This window comes from Salvelinus sp. IW2-2015, linkage group LG3 (assembly GCF_002910315.2).
Source record: "Salvelinus sp. IW2-2015 linkage group LG3, ASM291031v2, whole genome shotgun sequence".
Taxonomy (NCBI): Eukaryota; Metazoa; Chordata; class Actinopteri; order Salmoniformes; family Salmonidae; genus Salvelinus; species Salvelinus sp. IW2-2015.
This window is the reverse complement of record NC_036840.1, coordinates 15239359-15261580: the sequence shown is the minus strand read 5'-3', so window position 1 is coordinate 15261580 and position 22222 is coordinate 15239359. Positions and strand designations below refer to the sequence as shown.

General features: G+C 40.2%; 1 protein-coding gene across 1 annotated transcript in view; it reads right to left on the bottom strand.

The window, feature by feature from the left end:
- LOC111951398 (ankyrin repeat and BTB/POZ domain-containing protein 3-A-like) overlaps positions 1-22222 on the bottom strand; it is a 198736-nt gene that overhangs the window by 102324 nt on the left and 74190 nt on the right. The window contains exon 4 of the mRNA XM_023969465.1: positions 20418-20570. Coding sequence (XP_023825233.1) covers positions 20418-20570 — 153 coding nt within the window. The remainder of the gene's footprint in view (positions 1-20417; positions 20571-22222) is intronic.

The window sequence follows — 22222 nt, the reverse complement described above, 5'->3', positions numbered from 1 at the left end:
TGTCTGTGTTATTTTCCCCATCTTAATCTTTTCTTTTTATTGACCAGTCTGAGATATGGCTCTTTCTTTGCAACTCTGCCTTGAAGGCCAGCATCCCAGAGTCGCCTCTTCACTGTTTGACGTCGAGACTGGTGTTTTGCGGGAAACATTTAATGAAGCTGCCAGTTGAGGACTTGTGAGAAATTATTCTGATCAATTTGATGTGATTTTAAATGGACAAAAAAATAACTTTTCTTTCAAAAACAAGAATTTCTAAGTGACCCCAAACTTTTGAACGGTTGTCTGTATATAATCGATGATATACTGCTGGCCTGCACGTACACCATCAAAATATGAAATGGAATATTGACCAGGCTTGACGTAGACTCGGGTGAATGCTGAGCCACATCGATCAAATCAAATTGTATTTGTCACAAGCGCCAAATACAACCTTACAGTAAAATAATAAGAGGAAATTGGAAATTGAGGTAAAATATACATATAGGTAGGGGTAAAGTGACTATGATCTTGATCTCATTGAGGGAGAGGTTGTTGTCCTGGCACCACACTGCCAGTCTCTGACCTCCTCCCTATAGGCAGTCTCATCGTTGTCGGTGATCAAGCCTACCATCGTTTTGGCAAACTTCGGCAAACTTGATGATGGTGTTGGAGTCATGCTTGGCCATGCAGTCATGGGTGAACAGGGAGTACAGGAGGGGACTAAGCACGCACCGCTGAAGAGCCCGGTGTTGAGTATGAGCACAGAAGATGTGTTGTTGCCTACCCTTAACACCTGGAGGTGGCCAGTCAGGAAGTCCAAGATTCAATTGCAGAGGTAGATGTTTAGTCCCAGGGTCCTTAGCTTAGTGATGAGCTTTGATGGCACTATGGTGTTGAACGCTGAGCTGTAGTCAATGAACAGTATTCTCACGTAAGTGTTACTTTTGTCCAGGTGAGAAAGGGCATGGTGGAGCGCAATAGAGATTGCGTAGAGATCTGTGGATCTTTTGGGGCGGTATGTGATTTGGGGTGGGTTTAGGGTTTCTGGGATAATGGTATTGTGAGCCATGACGAGCCTTTCAAAGCACTTCATGGCTACAGATGTGAGTGCTATGGGTCGGTAGTCATTTAGGAAGGTTACCTTGATGTTCTTGGGCACAGGGACTATGGGGATCTGCCTGAAATGTCAGTATTATAGACTCGGTCAGGGACAGGTTGAAAATGTTAGTGAAGACATGCCAGTTGGTCATCACATGCTCTGAGTACACGTTCGGGTAATCTGTCTTGTGAATGTTGACCTGATCACAGTCCTCCAGAACAGCTGGTGCTGTCATGCTTGCTTCAGTGTTGCTTGCCTCAAAGCACGCATTGAAGTTATTTAGCTCATCTGGTAGGCTTGTGTCACTGCGCAGTTCGCGGCTGGGCCTCCCTTTCTAGTCTAATAGTTTGCAAGCCCTTCCACATCCTGATGAGCGTTGGAGCCGGTGTTTTAGGATTTAATCTTAGTCCTGTAATGAGGCTTTATCTGTTTGATGGTTGACAGGAGGGCATAGCGGGATTTCTTATAAGCGTCCGTGTTAGAGCTCCTTGAAAAAAAAGTTCCTTGAATGAGACAGCTCTACCCTTTAGCTCAGTGCGGATGTTGCCTGTAATCCATGGCTTCTGGTTGGGGTATGTACGTAAGGTCACTGTGCGGACGACATCATCGATGCACTTATTGATGAAGCAGGTGACTGATAAGGTATACTCCTCAATGCCATCGGATGAATCTCGGAACATATTCCAGTCTGTGCTAGAAAAACAGACCTGTAGCTTGGCATCTACGTCATCTGACCACTTCCGTATTGAGCGAGTCACTGGCACTTCCTGCTATAGGTTTTGCTTGTAAACAGGAATTAGGAGGATAGAATTATGGTCAGATTTGCCAAATGAAGGGCAAGGGACAGCTTTGTACACGTCTCTGTGTTTGGAGTAAAGGTGGTCTAGAGTTGTAAAAAAATTATCTGGTTGCACATTTGCCATGCTGGTAGAAATTAGGTAAAAAATATGAAAGTTTCCCTACATTAAGGCCACTAGGAGCGCTGCCTCTGGATGAGCATTTTCTTCTTTGATTATGTCCTTACACAGCTCGTTGAGTGTGGCCTTTGTGGTAAATAGACAGCAACGATTATTTTTCATTTCACCTTTATTTAAATAGGCCAGTTGAAAACAAGTTCTCACAACTGCGACCTGGCCGAGATAAAGCAAAGCAAAGTGCGACACAAACAACACAGAGTTACACATGGGTTAAACAAACGTACAGTCAATAACACAAAAGTCTATATACAGTGTGTGCAAATGTAGTAAGATTAGGGAGGTGAAACAATAAATAGGCCAAAGTGGCGAAATAATTACAATTTAGCAATTAAACGCTGGAGTGATAGATGTGCAGAAGATGAATGTGCAAGTAGAGATACTAGGGTGCAAAGGAGCAAAAAAAGAAATAACAATATCGGGATGAGCTGACTAGCATAGCCTAGCCTAACGCGACAGGGATATCATATAATATAATTTTCATGAAATCACAAGTCCAATACAGCAAATGAAAGATAAACATCTTGTGAATCCAGACACCATTTCCGATTTTTTAAATGTTTTACAGCGAAAACACAATATGTATTTCTATTAGCTAACCACAATAGCAAAAGACTCAACCGCATATTTTCACAATTTTTCTACCGCATAGGTAGCTATCACAAAACCGACCAAATAGAGATATAATTAGTCACTAACCAAGAAACAACTTCTTCAGATGACAGTCTAATAACATGTTATACAATAAATGTATGTTTCGTTCGAAAATAAGCATATTTGAGGTATAAATCATAGTTTTACATTGCAGCTACAATCAAAAATATCACCAAAGCAGCCAGAATAATTACAGAGAGCAACGTGAAATACCTAAATACTCATCATAAAACATTTCTGAAAAATACATGGTGTACAGCAAATGAAAGATAAACATCTTGTGAATCCAGCCAATATTTCCGATTTTTTAAGTGTTTTACAGCTAAAACACAATATAGCATTATATTAGCTTACCACAATAGCCAAACACACAAATGCATTTATTAGCAGCAAAAGGTAGCGATCGCAAAAAACAGCAAATCCGCCCAAAAAACAACAAAAAATAAAAAAAAAAAAAAAACAAAATAAAAAAAAAAAAAAAAAAACAAAAAAAAAAAGAAAAAATATAAATAAAAATAACAAAAAAAAATCATAAAAAAAAACACAAACAGAGAGAAAAACAAACAAAAATAAAAAAATAAAAAAAAAAAAAATAAAAAAAAAAAAAAAAAAAATCAAAAAAAACGAGAGAAAAAAAAAAAATAATAAAATAAAAAAAAAAAAAAAAAAAAAAAAAAAAAAACAAAAAAAAAAAAAAAAATAAAAAAACAAAAAAACAATAAAAAAATAAAAATAAAAAAAATATAAAAAAAAAAACAATCCAGCAAATGATATAAAATTAACTTCTAGTTGCACACAATCCCGGAATCCGGAGCATCCCCATCAGTAAAAAAGCTGACTAGCATAGCCTAGCATAGCGTCACAAGTAAATACTAGCATCTAAATATCATTAAATCACAAGTCCAAGACACCAGATGAAAGATACACATCTTGTGAATCCAGCCATCATTTCTATTTTTAAAATGTTTTACACGGAAGACACACATATGTAAATCTATTAGCTAACCACGATAGCAAAAGACACAACTTTTTTTCCCACAATTGTTTTCCTGCATAGATAGCTATCACAATTTCCACCAAATAAAGATATAAATAGCCACTAACCAAGAAACAACTTCATCAGATGACAGTCTGATAACATATTTATGTATAGCATATGTTTGTTAGAAAAATGTGCATATTTCAGGTATAAATCACAGTTCTACATTGCAGCTGCAATCTGAAATAGTGCCGAAGCAGCCAGAATAATTATAGAGACCAACGTCAAATACCTAAATACTCATCATAAAACATTTCTGAAAAATACAACAGCATACAGCAAATGAAAGACAAACATCTTGTGAATCCAGCCAATATTTCAGATTTTTTAATGTTTTTTACAGCGAAAACACAATATAGCATTATATTAGCTTACCACAATAGCCAGAAACACAAGCCGTTTAACAGCAGCAAAGGTTAGCGATCCTAACAAACCAGCAAAGAATATATAATTTTTGACTAACCTTCATATACTTCATCAGAGACAGTCCTGGAACATCATATGACACAATGCATATAGGATTTGTTCGAAAATGTGCATATTTAACGGCACAAATCGTGGTTATACAATGTGAATTGTAGCCAAACTTGAAGCAATCTGTCCGGCGCCATCTTGGAGAGGCACCTAATCTAATCGATAACTAATCGTAAAACTTGACTAAAAAATACAGGTTGGACAGCAAATGAAAGATACATTAGTTCTTAATGCAACCGCTGTGTTAGATTTTTAATTACGTTACTCGACAACAGCGTGCGTTACAGCGAGACCATGCCGAAATTAATGGCGGACTAATAATTTTACATTTTTCCACAGAAATACGAATTAACATCATAAATAGCTCTTACTTTTTGATGAGTTTCCATCAGAATCTTGGGCAAGTGGTCCTTTGTCCAGAACAATCGTCTTTGGTTGAAAGAATGTCCTCTACTCCTGTAGAATAGCTGCTAACGCCAGCGATGTACCGGAGAGGTGCCCAACTCGCGATAACGCCTGACAAAGAAACTCCAGAAAAATCGCAATAAACTGATATAAACTGCTATAAGTCGTTTAAATTAACTACCTTATGAATTTTTAAGACACAAAAACAAATTAAATCAGAGCCGGAGATATAGAAACTGCTAAACTGAAAGCTTTTCAGGACGCCATGCTGGTGTCCCTCCTGCGTCAGGCCCCGCGTCGAAAAGGTCCGCGTCCTTCCGTTCCAAGAGCTTATACTCCCCCAGATGGTGCTATCCACTCCATTCAAAGTCTCACCGCTTACTGACATCTAGGGAAGGCGTATCAGTGCATGTAGCCCATAGCTTACAAGGGAATTATAAACGACCCTGGAACAGAGACCTCGATTTCAGAAATCTCACTTCTTGACAGGAAGTGTGCTGCAGAATGAGTTCTGTTTCACTCAGAGAAATAATTCAAACGGTTTTAGAAACTAGAGAGTGTTTTTCATCCAATAGTAATACTAATATGCATATGCTACGATGGGCAGTTTAATTTGGGAACGAATTATTTCAAAGTGCAAATGGCACCCCCTATTGACAAAATGAATCACTAACCTTGACCAACTTCATCAGATGACAGTCTTATAACATCAGGTTATACAATACACTTATGTTTTGTTCGAAAATGTGCATATTTAGAGCTGCAAACCGTGGTTATACATTGTGAATATGTAGCATCGATTCACCAYAWTGTCCGGAGCTAGTTTGGACACTCACCTAATCTGACCAAAGAACTCATCATAAACTTTACTAAAAAATACATGTTGGACAGCAAATGAAAGATATACTGGTTCTTAATGAATCCGCCGTGTTAGATTTTTTAAAGTAACTTTACCATAACAAACAGCTTACGTTATAGCGAGACAGCGGATAATAGGACTAAACATTTTCCACAGAAATACGAAATAACATCATAAATTGTTCTTACTTTTGCTGAGCTTCCATCAGAATCTTGTACAAGGAGTCCTTTGTCCAGAATAAATCGTTGTTTGGTTTTAGAATGTCCTTCTCTCCTGTCGAATTCGCTCCACAAGGCTAGCCATGTGGCGCGAACATGCCCATCTTCTCTTGACGCATAGAACGGAAAACTCCAAAAGTCCCATTAAACGTTGAATAAACTGATGAAACTCGGTTGAAAAAACCTACTTTATGATGTTTTTCTAATATGTATCAAATAAAAACAAAGCCGGAGATATTAGCCGTGTATACCGAACGCTAATCATAAGACAATATGGAGGTACTTCCCGCGCACTGGTAGACAAAGGAAATTCTGGTCACATCATTCCAAGAGCTCTTGTTCGACCTCAGATCAAGCTAGACACCCCATTCCACCTTCCACTGCCTGTTGACATCTAGTGGAAGGTGCATGCAGTGCATGCATATCCATAAATATAAGGCAATTCAATAGGCAGGCCCTGGAACATAGCATCGTTTTCAGATTTTTCACTTCCTGTCTGGAAGTTTGCTGCAAAATGAGTTCTGTTTTACTCACAGATATAATTCAAACAGTTTTAGAAACTTGAGAGTGTTTTCTATCCAATAGTAATAATAATATGCATATTGTACAATCTAGAATAGAGTACGAGGCAGTTTAATTTGGGCACAATTTTTTCCAAAGTGGAAACAGCGCCCCCATATTGACAAGAAGTTATAGTTAGTGAGGGAGACATAAGACTCCAGCTTCAGTGATATTTTGCAATTTGTTCCAGTCATTGGCAGCAGAGAACTGGAAAGAAAGGCGGCCAAATGAGGAGTTGGCTTTGGGGATGACCAGTGAAATATACCTGCTGGAGTGTGTGCTACGGGTGGGTGCTGCTATGGTGACCAGTGAGCTGAGATAATCAAAGGTTATAGGGCTTTACTTAGCAAAGACTTATAGATGACCTGGAGCCAGTGGGTTTGGCGACGAATATGAAGGCGAGGGCCAGCCAACGAGAGCATACAGGTCGCAGTGGTGGGTAGTATATGGGGCTTTGGTGACAAAACGGATGGTACTGCGGTAGACTACATCCAGCTTGCTGAATAACGTGTTGGAGGCTATTTTGTAAATGACATTGCCGATGTCAAAGATCGGTAGGATAGTCAGCTTTACAAGGGTATGTTTGGCAGCATGAGGGAAGGATGTTTTGTTGCAAAATTGGAAGCCGATTCTAGATTTAATTCTGGATTGGAGATGCGAGTCTGGAAGGAGAGTTTACAGTCTTACCAGACACCTAGGTATTTGTAGTTGAACCACATATTCTAAGTCAGAACCGTCCAGAAAAGTGATGCTAGATATGCGGGCGGGTGCGGGCAGCGATCGGATGAAGAGCATGTATCTAGTTTTACTTTGCATTTAAGATTAGTTGGAGACCATGAAAGGAGTGTTGTATGGTATTGAAGCTCATCTGGAAGTTTGTAATTACCCTCTTTGGGTTAGGCGTGCCTCAAGCGACCCACCTAGACAACATCCGGTGAAATTGCAGAGCGCCAAATTCAAATGACAGAAATCGTAATATTAAACTTCCATGAAAATACGTGTCATACATCAATTAAAAGCTTAACTTCTTGTTAAAACTTCTTATGGCTGCATCCCGCTACCGGGATCGATATGACAGCAGCCAGTGAAAGTGCAGGGCGCCAAATTCAAACAGCAGAAATCTCATAATTAAAATTCCTCAAACATACATGTGTCTTATATCATTTTAAAGGTATTCTTGTTGTTAATCCCACCAACGTGTCCGATTTCAAATATGCTTTTCAGCGAAAGCACCACAAACGATTATGTTAGGTCACCATCAAACCACAATAAGCACAGCCATTTTTCCAGCGAAAGATAGCAGTCAGAAAAAGCAGAAATAGAGATAAAATTCATCAATAACCTTTGATTATCTTCATCAGATGACACTCATAGGACTTCATGTTACACAATACATGCATGTTTTGTTTGATAAAGTTCATATTTATAACAAAAAATCTGAGTTTACATTGGCGCGTTACATTCACTAGTTCCAAAAACATCAAGTGATTTTGCATAGCCACATCATTTCAACAGAAATACTCATCATAAATGTAAATGATAATACAAGTTATACACATGGAATTATAGATATACCTCTCCTTAATGCAACCACTGTGTCAGAGTTCAAAAAAACTTTACGAAAAAAGCTAATCATGCAATAATCTGAGACGGAGCTCAGAACAATAGCCAAATGAGCCGCCATGTTGGGGTCAACAGTAACAAGAAAATACATGATAAATGTTTCCTTACCTTTGATGAACTTCATCAGAATGCAGTCCTGGGTATCCCAGGTCCACAATAAATGCTTGATTTGTTCGATAATGTCCGTTATTTATGTCCAATTAGCTACTTTGGTTAGTGCGTTAGCACATCCACTACAACGTGACGAAATGTCCAAAAGTTCCATAACAGTCAGTAGAAACATGTCAAACGATGTACTAAATCAATCTTTAGAATGTTGTTAACATACATCTTGAATAACGTTCCGACCGTAGAATTAGATTAACTTCAGAAGAGTGGTGGAACGGAGCTCCCTCTCATGTGAACGTGCATGGTCAAAGAATGGTCAGGTCATGGCAGACCTGACTAATTCCCCTCTCATTCGGCCCCCCTTCACAGTAGAGGCATCAGACAAAGTTCTACAGACTGCTCACATCTAGTGGAAGCTGTAGGAAGTGCAAACTCATATCTCGCTGTGCTTTCAATGGGAGCTTGGTTGAAAATCGACCAGCCTCAGAATTTCCACTTCCTGTTTGGATTTTTTCTCGGATTATTGCCTGCCATATGAGTTCTGTTATACTCACAGACATAATTCAAACCGTTTTAGAAACTTCAGAGTGTTTTCTATCCAAATCTACTAATTATATGCATATATTACATATGTTACATGCCTTCATATAAGCAGTTGTGGAGAGATGTTTACTAGGCTAACTCGCAGTGGTATAGATAGACAATGAAATCAAGCCTTCGGCCTATGTACTTGTGGAGATCTGAGAGGATTTGATAAGTTTAGGCTAGGTGGAGGTTTTCTATCAGTGAACAATTGGAGCTATTACCATGTTGCTTAAAACTGTCAAACCTCTCAGATCTCAGAAGGTCTTTTTGAAAGTCAAGAATACTTGAAATACTCAGATGTCATACTATTTTGGGCTTTGACTGCAGCTGATCAATTAGATATGGGGATGCACTACCGAAATTAATGAATAACTGGAAACATTCTCACTATTTCGAAAATAGTGTGAATTTTGGGAAATGTTGTGGTTAAAATGCCTGGATGTTATACTCATTTCGGCTCTTCATCTATACTGAACAAAAATATAAACGCAACATTTAAAGTGTTCGTCCCATGTTTCATGAGCTGAAATAAGATCCTACTCTTACTGACAGTTGTGGCTACTTCGCGTGATGTACTGTTGTCTCTACCTTCTTCAAATCAAATCAAATTTTATTTGTCACACACACGGTTAGCAGATGTTAATGCGAGTGTAGCGAAATGCTTGTGCTTCTAGTTCCGACAATGCAGTAATAACCAACGAGTAATCTAACCTAACAATTCCACAACTACTACCTTATCCACACAAGTGTAAAGGGATAAAGAATATGTACATAAAAATATATGAATGAGTGATGGTATAGAACGGCATAGGCAAGATGCAGTAGATGGTATAGAGTACAGTATATACATCTGAGATGAGTAATGTAGGGTATATAAACATAAAGTGGCATAGTTTAAAGTGGCTAGTGATACATGTATTACATAAAGATGGCAAGATGCAGTAGATGATATAGAGTACAGTATATACATATACATATGAGATGAGTAATGTAGGGTATGTAAACATTATATTAAGTGGCATTGTTTAAAGTGGCTAGTGATACATTTTTACATAAATTCCCATCAATTCCCATTATTAAAGTGGCTGAAGTTGAGTCAGTATGTTGGCAGTGGCCACTAAATGTTAGTGATGGCTGTTTAACAGTCTGATGGCCTTGAGACAGAAGCTGTTTTTCAGTCTCTCGGTCCCAGCTTTGATGCACCTGTACTGACCTCGCCTTCTGCGTGGTAGCGGGGTGGACATGGATTGGCTCGGGTGGTTGTTGTCCGTGATGATCTTTTTGGCCTTCCTGTGACATCGGGTGCTGTAGGTGTCCTGGAGGGTAGGTAGTTTGCCCCCGGTGATGTGTTGTGCGGATCGCACCACCCACTGGAGAGCCTTGTGGATGTGGGCGGTGCAGTTGCCGTACCAGGTGGTGATACAGCCCGAACAGGATGCGCTCAATAGCGCATCCGTAAAGTTTGAGGGCTTTAGGTGACAAGCCAAATTTCTTTAAAATCCTGAGGTTGAAGAGGCGCTGTTGCACCTTCATCACACTGTCTGTGTTGGGGTGACCATTTCAGTGATGTGTACGCCGAGGAACTTTCCACCTTCTCCACTGCTGTCCCATCGATGTGGATAGGGGGGTGCTCCCTCTGCTCTTTCCTGAAGTCTACGATCATTTAATTATGTTTTGTTGGTGTTGAGTGAGAGGTTGTCTTCTTGACATACTCAGAGTGCCCTCACCTCCTCCCTGTAGGCTGGCTCGTCTTTGTTGGTAATCAAGCCCACTACTGTTGTGTCGTCTGCAAACTTGATGATTGCGTTGGAGGTGTGGATTGCCATGCAGTCATGGGCGAACAGGGAGTACAGGAGGGGGCTGAGCACGCACCCTTGTGGGCCCCCAGTGTTGAAGATCAGCGAAGTGGATATTGTTATACCTTCACCACCTGGGGGCGACCTTCAGGAAGTCCAGGACCCAATTGCACAGGGCGGGGTTGAGAGCCAGGGCCTCAAGCTTAATGATGAGCTAGCAGGGTACTATGGTGTTGAATGATGAGCTGTAGTCAATGAACAGCATTCTTACATAGGTATTCCTCTTGTCCAGGTGGGATAGGGCAGTGTGCATTGTGATGGCAACTGGATCGTCTTGGGCGGTATGCAAATATAAGTGTTTTTAGTTTGTCTGGAAGCAAGACGTCGGTGTCCGTGACGTGGCTGGTTTTCTTTTTGTAGTCGGTGATTGCTGGTAGACCTTGCCACTAACGTCTCGTGTCTGAGCTCTTGAATTGCGACTCAACTTTGTCCCTATACTGACATTTCGCTTGTTTGATTGCCTTGTGGAGGGAAACACTACACTGTTTGTATTCGCCGATATTCCCAGTCATCTTTCCATGGTTAAATGCGGTGGTTCGCGCTTTCAGTTTTGCGCGAATGCCGCCATCTTTCCACGGTTTCTGGTTAGGGTTGGTTTTAATAGTCACAGTGGGTACAACATCTCCAATGCACTTCCTTAGAAACTCACTCACCGAATCAGCGTATAAATCGATATTCTCTGAGGCTGCCCGGAACATTTCCCAGTCCGTGTAATCAAACAATCTTGAAGATTGCATTCCAGCGTTGGTCAGACCAGCGTTGAATAGRTTTTGTCACAGGTACATCCTGTTTGAGTTTCTGCCTATAGGACGGGAGGAGCAAAATGGAGTCGTGGTCAGATTTGCCCACGGGAGGGCCTTGTATGCATCACAGAAGTTAGAGTAGCAGTGATCCAGTGTATTTCCCGCACAAGTGATACAATCATTATGCTGATAGAATTTGGGTAGCCTTGTTCTCAAATTTGCTTTCTTAAAATCCCCAGGTACAATAAATGCAGCCTCAGGATATATGGTTTCCAGTTTGCATAGAGTCCAGTGAAGTTCCTTGAGGGCCGTTGTGGTATCGGCTTGAGGGGGGATATACACAGCTGTGACAATAACCGACGAGAATTCTCTTGGGAGATAATATGGTCGGCATTTGATTGTGGGGAATTCTAGGTCAGGAATTCTATGTTGTGCTGTTACCATGTTGTCATGTGGTGTTGATGCCATGCTATGTTGTTTTAGGTCTCTTTATGTAGTGTTGTGGTGTTTCTCTTGTCATGATGTGTGTTTTGTCCTATATTTTTCTATTTAATCCCAGCCCCTGTCCCCGCAGGAGGCCTTTTGGTCTTTTGGTAGGCCATCATTGTAAATAAGAATTTGTTTTTAACTGATTTGTCTAGCTAAATGAAGGTGAAATAGATTTTAAAAAGTGTGCACCACACACAACCAAGAAGGTTGATTTCACTGAAGCTGCAGTGAAGTCCAGTCTCCTGACCTGCACAAACCTCACACAAGCTCGAAAGGGGAAAAAGGGGGAAAAAGAAAATACAATTTATAATACAAATACTGAGCTTGAGTATATGCTAATAAAGGAAATTATATTATTTTATACTAATACAATTCCTCAGAGAAAAATATTTAGTTTAATCTCTCTAGGGTACGTGATACGTTAGCGTCCCACCTCTTCAACAGCCAATGAAAGTGCAGGGCAACAAATTCAAAACAACAGAAATCCCATAATTCAAATTCCTCAAACATACATGTATTTTACAACATTTTAAAAATACACTTGTTGTAAATCCAGCCACAGTGTCCGATTTCAAAAAAGCTTTACGACGAAAGCAAACCAAACGATTATGTTAGGTGAGTGCCTATTCACAGAATAACACAGCCATTTTTCCAGCCAAAGAGAGGATTCACAAAAAGCTGAAATATAGATAAAATTAATCACTAACCTTTGATGATCTTCATCAGATGACACTCATAGGACTTCATGTTACACAATACATGCATGTTTTGTTCGGTAAAGTTCATATTTATATCCAAAAATCTGAGTTTACATTGGCGCCTTACGTTCAGAAGTCACAAAACATCCTTTGATTTTGCAGAGAGCCACATCAATTTACAGGAATACTCATAATAAACATTGCTAAAAGATACAACTGTTATTGCACTTCTCCTTAATGCAACCGCTGTGTCAGATTTCAAAAATACTTTATGAAAAAGCAAACCATGCAATAATCTGAGTCGGCGCTAAGAGCCCAATCAAGACACAAATATAGCTGCCATATTATGCAGTCAACAGAAATCAGAAGTAACAATATAAACATTCACTTACCTTTGATGATCTTCATCAGAATGCACTCCCAGGAATCCCAGTTCCACAATAAATGTTTGTTTTGCTAGATAATGTCCATCATTTATGTACAATTTCCTCCTTGTTCTAGCGTTCAGTACACTTTCCAAACTCACGACGCGCAGGCAGGTCCAGTGGAAAGTACGGACGAAAAGTTAAAAAAGTTATATTACAGTCCGTAAAAACATGACAAACGAAGTATTGAATCAATCTTTAGGATGTTTTTAACATAATTCTTCAATAATGTTCCAACCGGAGTATTCCTGTGTCTTCAGAATTGCGATGGAACAGAGCTTGCTCTCACGTGAACGCGCGTGGAGCCTCATTCTGAACATGGCTACTTCTTCATTTCTCAAAGGAAAAACCTCAATCAATTTCTAAAGACTTTTGACATCCAGTGGAAGCGATAGGAACTGCAGGAAGGTCCCTTAGAAATCTGGATTCCCAATGAAATCTATTGAAAAGAGAGTAACCTCAACAACAACAAAAAATCTGAATGGTTTGTCCTCGGGGTTTTGCCTGCCAAATAAGTTCTGCTATAGTCACAGACATGATTCAAACTGTTTTAGAAACTTCAGCGTGGTTTCTATCCAACACTAATAATAATATGCATATATTAGCATTTGGGACCTAGAATGAGGCAGTTTACTCTGGGTACGCTTTTCATCCAAAAGTGAAAATGCTGCCCCCTTTCCTAGAGAAGTTAACAAGTAATCTAAAAAGAAATAGGTGTCAGAAGTTAATACTTTGTGCACCCTTCCCTAGCGAGCTTAACGGCACGTATAGCCTTTTTCTATAATGTTTTATGAGATTGAAGAACGCATTAGGAGGGATCTTAGACCATTCCTCTGTACAATTTTTTTTTACAGATCCTTCATTTCCTTCAGTCTGCGTTTATTGACTACCCTCTTCAATTCAAACAACAGGGGCTCAAGTCCGGTGTCACACCCTGACCATAGAAAGCTTTATTTTCTCTATGTTGGTTAGGTTGGGGTGTGACTAGGGTGGGTTATCTAGGTGATTATATATCTATGTTGGCATGGTATGGTTCCCAATAAGAGGCAGCTGTTTATTGTTGTCTCTGATTGGGGATCATATTTAGGCAGCCTTTTCCCCATTGTGCTTTGTGGGATCTTGTCTATGTATAGTTGCCTGCGAGCATGATAGTAGCTTCACGTTTTGTTTTGCGCCTTGTTTTCTTTTGAGTTTCATTTCTAAATAAAGAGGATGGAACCATACCACGCTGCATCTTGGTCCAGTCATTATAACGATCGTGACATCCGGATATCTTTTTATTTATTTTTATTTATTAGGATCCCCATTAGTCAATGCCAATGGCGACAACTAGTCTTACTGGGGTCCGACACATAACAATAAAATACATTAGACAAAAGACTTWACAATTTAGATACATTTAAAAACATTAACTTGTAGTGTGTTTGCGTGTGTATCTACAGTATATCACAAAAGTGAGTACACCCCTCACATTTTTGTAAATATTTGAGTATATCTTTTCATGTGACAACACTGAAGAAATGACACTTTGCTACAATGTAAAGTAGTGAGTGTACAGCTTGTATAACAGTGTAAATTTGCTGTCCCTCAAAATAACTCAACATACAGCCATTGATCTCTAAACCGCTGGCAACAAAAGTGAGTACACCCCTAAGTGAAAATGTCCAAATTGGGCCCAATTAGCCATTTTCCCTCCCCGGTGTCATGTGACTCGTTAGTGTTACAAGGTCCAGGTGTGAATGGGAGACAGGTGTGTTAAATTTGGTTTCATCGCTCTCACACTCCCTCATACTGACTGGTCACTGGAAGTTCAACATGGCACTCATGGCAAAGAACTCTCTGAGGATCTGAAAAAAAGAATTGTTGCTCTACATAAAGATGGCCTGGGCTATAAGAAGATTGCCAAAGACCCTGAAACTGAGCTGCAGCACGGTGGCCAAGACCATACAGCGGTTTAACTGACAGGTTCCACTCAGAACAGGCCTCGCCATGGTCGACAAAGAAGTTGAGTGCACGTGCTAAGCGTCATATCCAGAGGTTGTCTTTGGGAAATAGATGTATGAGTGCTGCCAGCATTGCTGCAGAGGTTGAAGGGGTGGGGGGTCAGCCTGTCAGTGCTCAGACCATACACCGTACACTGCATCAAATTGGTCTGCAGGCTGTCATCCCAGAAGGAAGCTCTTTCTAAAGATGATGCACAAGAAAGCCCGCAAACAGTTTGCTGAAGACAAGCAGACTAAGGACATGGATTACTGGAACCATGTCCTGTGGTCTGATGAGACCAAGATAAACTTATTTGGTTCAGATGGTGTCAAGCGTGTGTGGCGGCAACCAGGTGAGGAGTACAAAGACAAGTGTGTCTTGCCTACAGTCAAGCATGGTGGTGGGAGTGTCATGGTCTGGCGCTGCATGAGTGCTGCCGGCACTGGGGAACTACAGTTATTGAGGGAACTATGAATGCCAACATGTACTGTGACATCCTGAAGCAGAGCATGATCCCCTCCCTTCGGAGACTGGGCCGCATATTCCAACATGATAACGACCCCAACAACACCTCCAAGACGACACTGCCTTGCTAAAGAAGCTGAGGGTAAAGGTGATGGACTGGCCAAGCATGTCTCCAGACCTAAACCCTATTGAGCATCTGTGGGGCATCCTCAAACGGAAGGTGGAGGAGTGCAAGGTCTCGTAACATCCACCAGCTCCGTGATGTCGTCATGGAGGAGTGGAAGAGGACTCCAGTGGCACCCTGTGAAGCTCTGGTGAACTCCATGCCCAAGAGGGTTAAGGCAGTGCTGGAAAATGACTGGTGGCCACACAAAATATTGACACTTTGGGCCCAATTTGGACATTTTCACTTAGGGGTGTACTCACTTTTGTTGCCAGCGGTTTAGACATTAATGAATGTGTGTTGAGTTATTTTGAGGGGACAGCAAATGTACACTGTTATACAAGCTGTACACTCACTACTTTACATTGTAGCAAAGTGTCATTTCTTCAGTGTTGTCACATGAAAAGATATACTCAAATATTTACAAAAATGTGAGGGGTGTACTCACTTTTGTGGTATACTGTACATGTCAGTACATACACCCAACAAATGGGGGAGAGGCGTTGTGCCGTGAGGTATTGCTTTTTTTGCTTTTTTAAACCAGGTTTGCTTGCGCTATATGAGATGGAAGGAAGTTCTATGCACTCATGGCTCTGTATAATACTGTATGTTTCCTTGAATTTGTTCTGGACCTGGGGACTGTGAAAAGACCCCTTGTGCCATGTCTGGTGGTATACGTGTGGGTGTCAGTGCTGTGTGTAAGTTGACCATGTAACAATTAGGAATTTCCAACACATTAATATTTCTTATGAAAACAAGTGACACAGTCAGTCTTTAATCAACTCTCAGCCAAGAGTGACTGGCATGCATCGCATTAATATTAGCCCCCTGAATACAGTGAAGAGCAAGACGTGCAGCTCTGTTCTGGGCCCGCTGCACCTTAGCTAGGTCTTTCTTTAGAGCACTTGACCATTATGACTGGACAATAATCAAGATACAACTAGAGCCTGCAGAACTTGCTTTGTGGAGTCTGGTGTCAAAAAAGCAGCGCATCTCCTTATTACGGACCGACCTCTTCCCCTTTCTACAACCATTGACTCTGTATGTTTTGACCATGACAGTTTGCAATCTAAGGAAACACCAAGCAAATTAACCTCTAACGAGTCACAAACCCGGATCCGGGATCCCCCCCATCAAAAAAGCTGACTAGCATAGCCTAGCCTAAAGCCACAGGGATATCATATAATAAAATGTTCATGAAATCACAAGTCCAAGACACCAAATGAAAGATACACATCTTGTGAATCCAGCCATCATTTCTGATTTTTAAAATGTTTTACAGGGAAGACACAATATGTATTTCTATTAGCTAACCACCATAGCAAAAGACACAACCTTTTWTRRCCARRWTTTTTTTCCTGCATAGGTAGCTATCACAAATTCMACCAAATAAAGATATAYATAGTCACTAACCAAGAAACAACTTCATCAGATGACAGTCTGATAACAGATTTATTGTATAGSATATGTTTTGTTAGAAAAATGTGCATATTTCAGGTATAAATCACAGTTCTACATTGCAGCTGCAATCTGAAATAGCGCKGAAGCAGCCAGAATAATTAGAGACCAACGTCAAATACCTAAATACTCATCATAAAACATTTCTGAAAAATATATGGTGTACAGCAAATGAAAGACAAACATCTTGTGAATCCAGCCAATATTTCCAATTTTTTAAGTGTTTTACAGCGAAAACACAATATAGCATTATATTAGCTGACCACAATAGCCAGAAACACAAGCCATTTACCAGCAGCAAAGGTTAGCGATCGTAACAAACCAGCAAAAGATATATAATTTTTGACTAACCTTCATCAGATGACAGTCCTGTAACATCATATTACACAATGCATATAGGGTTTGTTCGAAAATGTGCATATGTAGCGGCACAAATCGTGGTTATACAATGTGATTAGTAGCCAAACTTSAAGCAATCTGTSCGGCYCCATCTTGGAGAYGCACCTAATCTAATCAATAACTAATCATAAACTTGACTAAAAAATACAGGTTGGACAGCAAATGAAAGATACATTAGTTCTTAATGCAACCGCTGTGTTAGATTTTTTAAATTAACGTTACTACGACATACAGCGTGCGTTACAGCGAGACCGTGCCGAAATTAATGGCGGAATTATTGTTTAACATTTTTCAACATAAATACGAATTAACAGCATAAAGACTTCTTACTATTTGTTGAGCTTCCATCAGAATCTTGGGCAAGGTGTCCTTTGTCCATGATAATCGTTGCTCGGCTGTAGAATGTCGTCTTCAACCGTGTAATTAGCAGCAAACATTAGCTATGTGGCCCAGACATGCCCAACTCTTCAAAACGCAGGACAAAGAAAATTCCGAAAATCGCAATATACTCATATAAACTGATATAACTCGGTTTAAAATAACTACGTTATGATGTTTCTAACACCTATATCGAATAAAATCAGAGCCGGATATATCTAACGCCGATAACGTGAGCTTTTCAGAATGCCATCCTGAGGTCCTCCTTTGCTCCATGACGAACGTTGAAAAGGGTGCACCCCTCGTGCCAAATCCATTTATACTGCCTCAGATCTACCTAGCAACACCATTTCAATTCTCAACGCTTGCTGACATCTAGGGGAAATCGTATGCAGTGCTTGTCGACCAATAGAATAATTGCAAATTATTTAACTGACCCAGGAACAGAGTTCCCAATTTCAGATTTCTCACTTCCTGACAGGAAGATTGCTCCAACTCGAGTTCTGTTTTACTCACAGATATAATTCAAACGGTTTTAGAAACTAGAGAGTGTTTTCTATCCAATAGTAATAATAATATGCATATTGTACGAGCAAGAATTGAGTACGAGGCAGTTTAATTTGGGAACGAAATTTTTACAAAGTCGAAATGGCCCCCCCTATTGACAAGAAGTTTTAATCTCCTCAACTTGTTCAACAGCCACACCATTCATTACCAGATTCAGTTGAGGTCTAGTACTCAGGGAATGATTTGTACCAAATACAATACTCTTAGTTTTAAACATGTTCAGGGACAGTTTATTACTGGCCACCCATTCCAAAACAGACCAACTCTTTGTTAAGAGTTTCAGTGACTTCATTAGCTGTGGTTGCTGAATCATCAGCATACATGGACACACATGCTTTGTTAATTGGTAAAAAAACACTTAACATGTTTGACAGTAGAGAAGCTTCCAATAAAGAAAGTCCTCTGAGTTCTATTAGATTGCCATATTGTGGATTTAGAGCTGAGATTGAAAAGCCATAACACATGTTTTTCTCAACTGGTTATGGTCAATAATATCAAAGGCTGCACTGAAATCTAAAAGTACAGCTGCCACAATCTTCTTTATCGGTTTCTTTCAACCAATCATCAGTCATTTGGTCAGTGCCCTTCTCTGTAAGCATGCTGAAAGTCTGTGTGGTTCATTTGTTTACAGATAAATACTGTAGCATTGTAATTGGTCAAACCCAGTTTTTTTCCAACAATTTGCTAAGAGCTGGCAGCAAGCTGATAGGTCTGCTGTTAGAATCAGTAAAGGCCACTTTACCATTCTTGGGTAGTGGAATGACATTGGCTTCCCTCCAGGCCTGAGGACAAAGACTTTCCTCTAGCCTCAGATTAAATATATGACTGATAGGATTGGCTTTAAAGTCAGTTACCATCCTCAGTAGCTTTCCATCTAAGTTATCAATGCCAGGAGGTTTGTGATTATTGATCGATAACAATACTTTTTCCACCTCTCCCACACTAACTTTCCAAAATTCAAACCTACTATGCTTTTCTTTCATTATTTGCTTGGCTCACTGTTCATTGTTTGCATTTCCTGTCTAAGTTGCCCACTTTGCCAATTAAGTAATCATTAAAATAATTGTCAAAATTAAGTGGTTTTGTGATGAATACGGCCATTGCAAAATGTTGATTTTTGTTGTCAATTAACAATTTCTTTGCGGATTTTATTGTGTGCTTGGGGTCATTGTCTTTCTGGAAGATCCATTTGTGGCCAGAAGCAACCAGGTTTTTGGCAAACATGTCCTGATACTTGGGGTTCATGATGCTGTCGACCTTAACAAGAGCCCCAGGACCAGTGGAAGCAAAACAGTCCCATAACATCAAAGATCCACCACCATATTTTATAGTAGGTATGAAGTTATTTTCTGCATATGCAGAAAGTAGAATGTTGATGCAGATTCTTAGGCGGGCCAATCCCCCAAAAATGACATGTTAAACAAAAATCTCTTGTACTAGTATAAAATTATACAATTCTCCCATTTGTTTTGCATACAAAATAACTCGGTATTTGTATTTCTTTATTTGATCCTCTTTTTTGGGTGCCAATTTGAGGTGTCTATATATAGCCATTGATTCTTGAAGAATAACATATAAATGCCTCATGAGCTTAGCTCAATTGTCTGACACCATCAGAAGCCTAACTATGAGCTTGGGTAACTATCATGTTGATCTCATGGGTGGTCAGTCCTTGCATCCATAGATCTATCTATGAATTTGAAACTGGATCCATTCCTTCAGCTCCATCCCTCAGCTGTTTCACAAAACAAGTGGCGTGGAGATCACTGTTATTTTTTTTAAATCCCGGATTGCCCCTTTTCAAGGTCTTGATATGTCTTCATTATGTGTCAGTGTGGGTAAAAATGTGCATGGGCTACACGTTTAAGAAACATTCAGTGTACAGTGGCAAGAAAAAGTTTGTGGACCCTTTCGAATTACCTGGACTTCTGCATAAATTGGTCATAACATTTGATCTTCATCTAAGTCACAACAATAGTCGAACACAGTCTGCTTAAGAAGACTGTGTTTGTCTGTTATGACTTAGATGAAGATCAGATAAAATTGTATGACCAATTTATACAGAAAACCAGAATTCCAAAGGGTTCACATACTTTTTCTTGCCACTGTATGTCTGAATAAATGCACAATCCTGTGTTCAGTAATTGTGTGTGCCTGTCTGAGAGATATTTTTATGTGTGTGTACTTGTGTATGTTCATCCATGTCGTGTCTTACTTTAGCTGTCGTGGCTCACAGTCCACCCCTGGCAGGAGCAACCTGGCAGCTTGTCTCACGTCGTCGCTGTCCACATAGAAGCTGCGCCTGTGTTCTGTGTGTGCCACCGCCACCCGAATCCACTCCATCAGCGGGGGCAGTAAAAGGAAGGGCCTGAAAGGGGGGGACACCATTAGCTCTCACTAGGTAGTCTCCCTTGGCAGACTGGTTGTCTCCCACATTAATAATGTTCCAGCATACACGTCTGCACAGATACAAACATCCATTTGGTAAAGTAGGAAACAGGTCAGAAATGGACACGTAGGAAGTCCGCCCAGAGCCTTATCCGTTTGTGCCATGGGATAAACATCCCCACCAGACACAAAATTGGAAATTAGCCAGATGGATATTTTCAATGAGTATCTATTTCGCAAGTGAGTACTTTGTTTGCACCATGACAGCTAACATTCTACCACTGTCTGGCTGTGGCTATAAATAGCCTAGCTATTTGCGTCCGCATCGGGTCTACATCTGTCATTGGGTCCGCCTCTGTTATTTTTTAAAGAGCACAATTCCTGCCGACATTTTAAGCCCTTCCTACCCAAACTTGTAATTTATTGGGAGAATTGCCTGTGTGAAGAGCACCCTCCCAGGAAGATTTTATTTTCCTGCTTCGAAGTTGCCAAGGAAACCCACCCCAGACCTAGTGTTGTTGCCCTAGGTCTGGGATTTCCGAGACTACTCACTAGGCTGTTCATAACCACATTGTTACTGTTCAGCATGGACAACTGAGATTTACTTTGGCTTGTGCACCCTGCATTGGCATTGCAAAACCATGCTGACAAAAGTTTAACCTGTTAAATCATGATGTATACTGTCTTGATCATAATATATGCTCAGAGTACCATTATCATTTGATCACAAATCAAATCAGTTACTCTATCAAGATCAGTCACAAGGTTTACACAGACTCCAATTATTCAAGATTTGACTGAATATGCCATTTCCGCAGACACATTAATCCAGAGATAAGTTGGTACAGAAATGGCTCCTCTATGCTGTTAAAGGTTACTTCAATCACAATCTGCCAAGGAACCTCCCATGTTTTACATGTTCATATTTCACAATTTCTGAGCCGTATTTCTGTCAAATACACTCATATGTTGCCTGTTGCTTCAACTCTCTCTCTCTCTCTCTCTCTCTCTCTCTCTCTCTCTCTCTCTCTCTCTCTCTCCTCAGTTCCAATATGTGATCCTCTATGGTCACATTTTGTCCTCTGAGAAAAGGATGCTGATGAAATCTTCCCAATCGCCATCTGAGAGGAAAATATCAAATTATATAATGATCGCCAAAGGGACGATCATTTTAAATTGGGAGATTAGCTTGCTTTTCATGTCATAGGTCTTCTCATTACGTTTTCTGATTAAAAGGTGCACAGAGGTGCCCAGAGTAAACGGCCTGTTCCTCAGTCATAGTTGCTAATATATGCATATTATAATTAGTATTGGATAGAAAACACTATGAAGTTTCTAAAATTGTTTGAATTATGTCTGTGAGTATAACAGAACTCATATGGCAGGCAATAACCTGAGAAGTTCCACTTCCTGTTTGGATTTTTCTGAGGCTGGTACATTTTCAACCAAGCTCCCATTGAAATTACAGCGAGATATGGATGAGTTTTCACTTCCTACGGCTTCCACTAGATGTCAACAGTCAATAGAACTTTGTCTGATGACTCTACTGTGAAGGGGGGCCGAAGAAGACAGGAATGAGTCACCACTGCCATGAGGCGACCATGCTTTGACCATGCGCATTCACGTGAGAGG